The sequence below is a fragment of the Sinocyclocheilus anshuiensis genome, unplaced genomic scaffold (assembly GCF_001515605.1).
Source record: "Sinocyclocheilus anshuiensis isolate Anshui unplaced genomic scaffold, SAMN03320099.WGS_v1.1 scaffold318, whole genome shotgun sequence".
NCBI lineage: Eukaryota > Metazoa > Chordata > Actinopteri > Cypriniformes > Cyprinidae > Sinocyclocheilus > Sinocyclocheilus anshuiensis.
Window position 1 is genome coordinate 457,681 of NW_015547653.1, and position 7,055 is coordinate 464,735.

The 7,055-nt window shown below is 38.1% G+C and overlaps 1 protein-coding gene across 9 annotated transcripts in view; it reads left to right on the plus strand.

The window, feature by feature from the left end:
• LOC107702058 (chromodomain-helicase-DNA-binding protein 3-like) overlaps positions 1–7,055 on the plus strand; it is a 52,771-nt gene that overhangs the window by 24,648 nt on the left and 21,068 nt on the right. For 6 of the 9 annotated variants that reach the window (XM_016504242.1, XM_016504249.1, XM_016504241.1 and 3 more), the window contains 7 exons: positions 1,198–1,375; positions 2,785–2,871; positions 3,321–3,406; positions 4,055–4,188; positions 4,321–4,465; positions 4,864–5,029; positions 5,119–5,270. In XM_016504242.1, the coding sequence (XP_016359728.1) occupies positions 1,198–1,375; positions 2,785–2,871; positions 3,321–3,406; positions 4,055–4,188; positions 4,321–4,465; positions 4,864–5,029; positions 5,119–5,270 (948 nt within the window). The remainder of the gene's footprint in view (positions 1–1,197; positions 1,376–2,784; positions 2,872–3,320; positions 3,407–4,054; positions 4,189–4,320; positions 4,466–4,863; positions 5,030–5,118; positions 5,271–7,055) is intronic. The other 3 variants (XM_016504248.1, XM_016504244.1, XM_016504245.1) reach the window with 1 other exon arrangement.

The window sequence follows — 7,055 nt, forward strand, 5'->3', positions numbered from 1 at the left end:
CCCCCCCCCAGGCATTTAATGTCCTTCCACGCACCTCTCACACTTAGACTACAGTCACAAAGTATTTTAAAAACACGCACATGCAACACATATACCTTTATAAAATAACTCCCTTTTATCAAACACATCATTTGAATGCAACTTATCATATATTTTTAAGCAAATTACTCACCATTTAAGGAGATGGGTTTGCTTGATATGACTTGCATAACTCAGCGATTTTTGACTATATCGGAGAGAGTCGGAGTATTAAATTACAGCGCGATTTACAGTAAGGGTAAAATCTTTGCGAGGCAGGGGGAGCTGCCACGAAAACCTGCCACCTCTGGAGGCAGCTCTCAATCCGATAGATGCATGTGAACGAACAGACAGTGCAACCCGGGTCTCCTTCTATTCTTTTTGTACCTGTCTGGCACCTTACACAATATATAACTTTGCTGTTTTTTTTACCAGCGGGAGCCACAACAGTACGCAAAATAGGCCAATATTCACCATTAACCAAACGCTGGCTCAAGATCAAAGCAAATAGACAATACATCCCGCCTTTCCTTCTACTCTTATTAGCCTACCTATTTGCCACCTTACCTTGTATATTTTTTCCTCTCTTTTAATCGGTAATGGAGCACGTGTCCTGTAACACCTAAGCGTCATGCCTGCCTCAGCATCTCTCAACTGTTTACACTTCAGCTGATGCACATGAGCAAACAGAGGTCAAGTAAAGATGTGTACTTACACATGACACTTGAGTGGATGCATATTTTGACTGCAAAATATGGGATAAATTGATTGGATGTCATGGATTTTACCTTTTATAGCACTACCATTGTTTTGTTTGTACACTAGAGGGGGCACGCGCTTATATATTTTGCCTGTGAGAAACAGCTCAGTTGCTCAGTTGAATGTTATTTAAGAGTGCGATATAATTTAATTAACAGTACATTTCAGTATTTTGTTCATGTACCCCCTCCATCACTTCGTGTACCCCCAGGGGTAAGCATACTCCAGTTTGAGAACCACTTCTCTAGGGGATACTGGAGAATACTGGGGTCTTTTTTCAGGAGAAACCTCTGAAAAGCAGGAGATATGGTCTCCATTTCCTTTCCATAGAATATTATTGGTGTCTTTGAGAAACAAATGAGATATTAAGGAGATCTTCATTTGTTATTAAGGAGATCTCATTTGTTGTTGTGTGTCCAGATAGAGGAGATCGAGAGAGAGATCATTAAGCAGGAAGAGAATGTGGATCCTGATTACTGGGAGAAACTCTTGAGGCATCACTATGAACAACAGCAGGAAGATCTGGCCCGCAATCTCGGGAAAGGAAAGAGAGTCCGCAAACAGGTCAACTACAATGACGCGGCTCAGGAGGACCAAGGTACAGTACAACACTTCCTGCAGAATTTTCTTTCAGCATAACAATTTGCGTGAAAAGTTAAAATGAAATGTTAAAAGTTAAAATGAAAATGAATTTCAATATTTCTTAGTATTTGGAATGTTGCATTTTGCTTCAGTGACAGCAGCACTTAAACTCCGTGAACTTTCCTTGTTTTTTTGTTGTTGTTGTTGTTGTTGTTGTTTTTTAAAAACAATTGACGATCATGTTCTCCAGCATAATTTGAGAACGATCCTAAGAGCATCTTGTGCTTCAACGGAAGAACATCTGACTGTCTGTACAAAGGAGTCACATGATCTATGTAACAAATTAGATCATTTGATTAGTGACCTTAAAATAGTCAGTCATCTGAAATATTTCTCCATTTCATGTCAAAATGTTTCTTTGTTTTAAGTTTGTCAAGGTTTAAATTCAATTTTGAAGCCAAGATTTTCAGTGTGGTCTCAGACTTTTGGACCCCACTGTATTGTAATTAGTCCATACTTCTTCCTTTTATTACAATAAACCATGTTTGTGCTTGTCATATAAATGTAGCATATTATCTCATTTAAATATCCAAAATTACATCTTGTAGCAGTTTCATTCTTGGCATGTGGTTTACTACTTTACTTATGATTGAGTGGGAAAGAAAAACTATATCACACACACTGCTGTTTTGGTCAGGTTAGAACAGCCACATGCAGTTGACTCAAAAATGGCTGCATCAACTACACCCAGGGGATGCCAAAGTGTGGCAGCTTTTCATTTATGTGTCAAAAGGAGAAAAACAAAATGGTCAGGAAAAAGACAAATAACAGAAAAGAAAAATTAGGTTTTCTCCAGAAAGGAACAGTATGGAATTTATGGTTTTGTGATGGCGCTTACGGCTGCATAATTACAGCGATAACTAAAATTAACTGTAAGTACACATACTTTTCTTTGAATATCCAAGTAAACTGACCTGCAGGGTCGTAACGTTGCAGCATTTCCTCTGCAGAATATATTACATATGCACAGAAAACAATCTGCTGGCCTTTTTAAAAATTTGACAGTGGCCTGTGCTTCAATAATTGACATTTGTGGGTTTTCATTTTGGTTTAAGCAGCCCTGTGTTTTCCTGTAGGACTAAATCATTCTCTCTGACAGCTGAATTTGAACAGAATGCTTGTGCTGGGTTAGATAAGTGGAGATACAGAACATTTTGTCACAAAGGAGCCAAATATCAAACGATCACATCTGTCTTTTTTCCATTGTTGGAGAGGGTTGCCAAACTGATATATAAGATTTTGGTTGGGCTTTCTTTGAGTTTTCTGGTGAATGGAAGTTGTTTGACCACTGCTGAACATACTCTGTACTGTGGTTTGTACTTAGTATTCATTACTGATAGTGCTCTTTTCAATATGGTGTTACAGAATGGCATGCTGACATTTCAGATAACCAATCAGAATACTCCGTGGGCTCAGAGGAGGAAGATGAGGACTTTGATGAGAGACCTGAGGGTGAGGAGCAAACAGACACACTCTCAATTCTCATTAACATATCGATCTTCATAATAAAAATAAAAATAAACATAATACAATGTTCTAAATACTAATAATATTAGAATCATAACAATATTGTTATTATTACAATATTATATTTATAAATTAAAGCTTTACTCACAAATGTACAAATATAACTACTAAACCCCACATCTTTTGGCCCCTTTTAGACTTTAAGACATTTATGTGCTCCATTTGTGTCTCTTTGAATTTTGGTACCGTGTTGGGACATCTTGCGGCTTTGTCAGGTTTTGCTATTCTTCTGGAGGCACATTCGCAGTTTATGTATTGCAGCTGTTCAGGATAATTTATCCTTCCTGTGCTATAACCCTGTTTCCTGATGCTGGCTCAGTGAGATGGACATGATGAGCTGATCTCTTGGCTGACTCTCCTCTCCCCTCGTCCAGGTCGCAGACAATCACGCAGGCAGCTCAGGAATGAGAAGGATAAACCACTGCCACCCCTGTTGGCCAGAGTGGGTGGCAACATTGAGGTATTGTGCAGTTATTCTTTATTTGTTTAATCACAGTTTAATGTGATTTATAATTTATTTTCGGAGTGTTTGCTTATCTGGAGGTTGCCTGCATGTCTAGTACATACAGTGTCTCTGGATACATGCCTCTCATAATTAAATTGACTGACAGACAGCTGGAGATAACAGTGCTGCATTTTTCCCGTTTTGAGAATTGCCCAGGAACGTTTCCTAATGCCAATAAAATCATGCCTGTTTTTCTTATAAGGCTTGATTAGATTAAAGGGGTCATATGATGTTGCTAAAAAGATCATTATTTTGTGTATTTGGTGTAATGAAATGTGTTTATGCGTAAAAGTTACGCCTTCTTTCTTTGCGTGAACATTTGGGCGGCGTTATTCAAATCTTCCCACATCGTGACGTAGACATGTGGGGGCGTGTTAGAACGAGCCGTTTTAGGTAGGCGTGGTTGACTCTTAACTTTTATAAAGAATATCTCTTTGGATTTGAGACTTTAGTCTTTGCAACTTTACAGATCTTCTTTATGCACCAAGAGCTTGTAACACTCCAAAGAGAAAGGAAAAATTGAAATAGCATCATATGACCCCTTTAAAACAATGTACGTAAAAATGGAATTTGTCACCTTCTGCTTAATCTTGTGTTGGTCAGGTATTGGGCTTTAATACGCGTCAGAGAAAAGCTTTCCTGAATGCCATCATGAGATGGGGGATGCCGGCTCAGGACGCCTTCTCCTTCCAGTGGCTCGTGCGAGACCTCCGCGGCAAGAGTGAAAAGGAGTTCAAGTATGACTTTTTTCTTTTTACCAATAAATGTGTTTGGAAAATTTAATTTGATATAGAAATGTGTAAATTTCAGACTTGGGTACTGCTAAGGAAACTTCTCTTTTCCATTTTCTTTCTTTGTTTCCCTGGCAGGGCGTACGTGTCGCTCTTCATGAGGCACCTCTGTGAGCCGGTGGCTGACGGTTCAGAGACATTCGCTGATGGTGTCCCGCGCGAAGGGCTCTGCAGGCAGCCGGTTCTCACACGTATAGGAGTCATGTCTCTGGTAAAGAAGAAGGTCAGTGTGGATCTGCCACATTTTTTTATTCAGCAAAGATGCATTAAATTGATCAAGTGACAACTTCTATTCATCAAAGAATTCTGGAAAAAAGTATGGTTTACCCAAAAATATTAAGCAGCACAACTGTTTTCAACATTGATAATAATAAGAAATGTTTATTGAGCACCAAATCTACATATTGGATTGATTTTTGAAGGATCATGTGACACTGAAGACTGGAGTAATGCCTGCTGAAAATTCAGCGTCAGTCATCACAGAAAAAAGTTACACTTTCAAATTTATTCAAATAGAAAATGTAATAATATTTATTTTTTTGTGCTCCACCTAGCTGTTATAGATAGATAGATAGATTTTTATTGTATTGAAGAGGCAGGTGTGTTTTACATTGTGTGCAGGTGCAAGAGTTTGAGCACATTAATGGGAAATGGAGCATGCCTGAACTGAAGCCAGAGATTACTTTGGACTCCAAGAAATCTTCAAGAGCTTCTTCACCTGCCATTAAGACAGATACTCCCACACCTGAAATGAGCTGCAACAACACACCGTGCACCTCCAAACCAGGTACAAATGCACCTAAAACCCTCATATGCAGCTCAAAGAGAGAATCTCACACACACAGAGACTTTACCTGCAATAACCTGTTCCCACAGCCACTCCCTCTCCACCTGACAAGACAGAAAAGAGTACGAAAGAGGTGGAGAAAGACGAGTGTGAGTCCCAGACAGAACCAGAAAAAGAGAGAGAGAAGGAAAAAGCAAAAGGAAAGGAGGGGGAGAGTGTGGAAAGCACAGAACATGGAGAGGTAAGTGTGTGCGCGTGTTGCCTACATTGTGAGGACCAAATGTAAAACCTGAAATCATACATTGTGGAGACCATCCAACAAGGAAAACAGCTTAATAAGCATGCCAAATTATGTCTTAATGAAAAAGCACGAAAGGTTTGTGCAATGGTTAGGTTTAGGGGTTATAAAATGGCATTACCTCAATATAAAAACAATAGAAGTAAGAACAATAGAAATAAATATCTAGCATGATAAATACATGTGGGTATGTCAGGGTGTGGCAGGGACCATTTTAACAGGTAGATTTAGCAAAACACTGTGTGAACCTGCTGTCTGTGAAGGAGCATGTGTGTATGTTTGCTTGTTTTATGAAGATAAAATTACACCACACAGTAATCACTCTTCCAGGTTCTTCAGACAAGCTGCTTTTAGTGATGGCTCTAATGATCTGTTAAACATTATATAAAGTAATTTATTATTAAGTTACAATAAAGTCACACCTATGATTCAGAGTGTGGCATAGACTACCATTCAGAGGTTTGGGGTTGGTAAAATGTATTTATGTATTTGTATTCTCTTGCACCCCCCAAGGCTGCATTTATTTGATCATGAATACAGTAATATTGTGAAATAGTATTACAATTTCAAATAACCTTTTTCTATTTTAATGTATTTTAAAAGCAGCCATTACTCCAGTCATCAGTGTCACACTCCTAGAAATCATTCTAATATGCTGATTTGGTGAGAAACATTTCACATTATTATCAATGTTGGAAAAGACAGTAGAAACTGTGATTTTTCATGATTTTTTTGATGAACAGTTTAAGAACGGAATATATATAATATAAGAATATATATATAGTAACAATGAAAAAGTTTTCACTGTTCCTTTTTTTCCAGATCTTTAATAATATGTTTAATGCATCCTTGCTAACTAAAAGTATTAATTACTTAATTATACATTATTTTTTATAAAATCTTACTGACCCTAAAGTTTTGAATGGTAGTTTTTAATAGTAAAAAAAGGGATAGATCACCCTGCGGTCTTCATCTGCTCACCCTCTTGTGGAACATAAAATAAGATATTTTGAAAAATGTGCCAGTGTTGTTTTTGTCCATACAACGGAAGTTAATAGGTACCAATATTCTTCAGAATATCTTCTTTTGTGTTCCACTGAAGAAAGAAACTCGTACTGCTTTGGAAAGACATAAGGGCGAGTACATTATGACAGAATTGACATATTTTTGTGAAATATCCCTTCAATTTATTGCAAGAAACAATAAATTGCCATAATCCACATATCCTGATGGAAATCTAAAGGCCCAAATCTCCAACAAACAATGTTTCAACCCCATGCATATCACTTTTTGGACATTTTCTCTCTCTCTCTCTCTCTCTCTCTCTCTCTCTATTACTGACGCTCTCTCTCTCTCTCTCTCTCTCTCTCTCTCTCTCTCTCTCTCTCTCTCTCTCTCTCTCTCTCTCTCTCTCTCTCTCTCTCTCTCTCTCTCTCTCTCTCTCTCTCTCTCTCTCTCTCTCTCTCTCTCTCTCTCTCTCTCTCTCTCTCTCTCTCTCTCTCTCTCTCTCTCTCTCTCTCTCTCTCTCTCTCTCTCTCTCTCTCTCTCTCTCTCTTTTTTCAGTCCCAAACCCTTCATTAGCAACTGTACATAGCTAAACATCTGCTATAAACATCTGTTATAAAACAATTACATTTTTATTTGATTTATTTGTTACTTGATACAAAATGATATTGGCTGGATACGGAGTGCCTGAAGAAGCTAGAAATGCCTCTACAAGCATTTGGT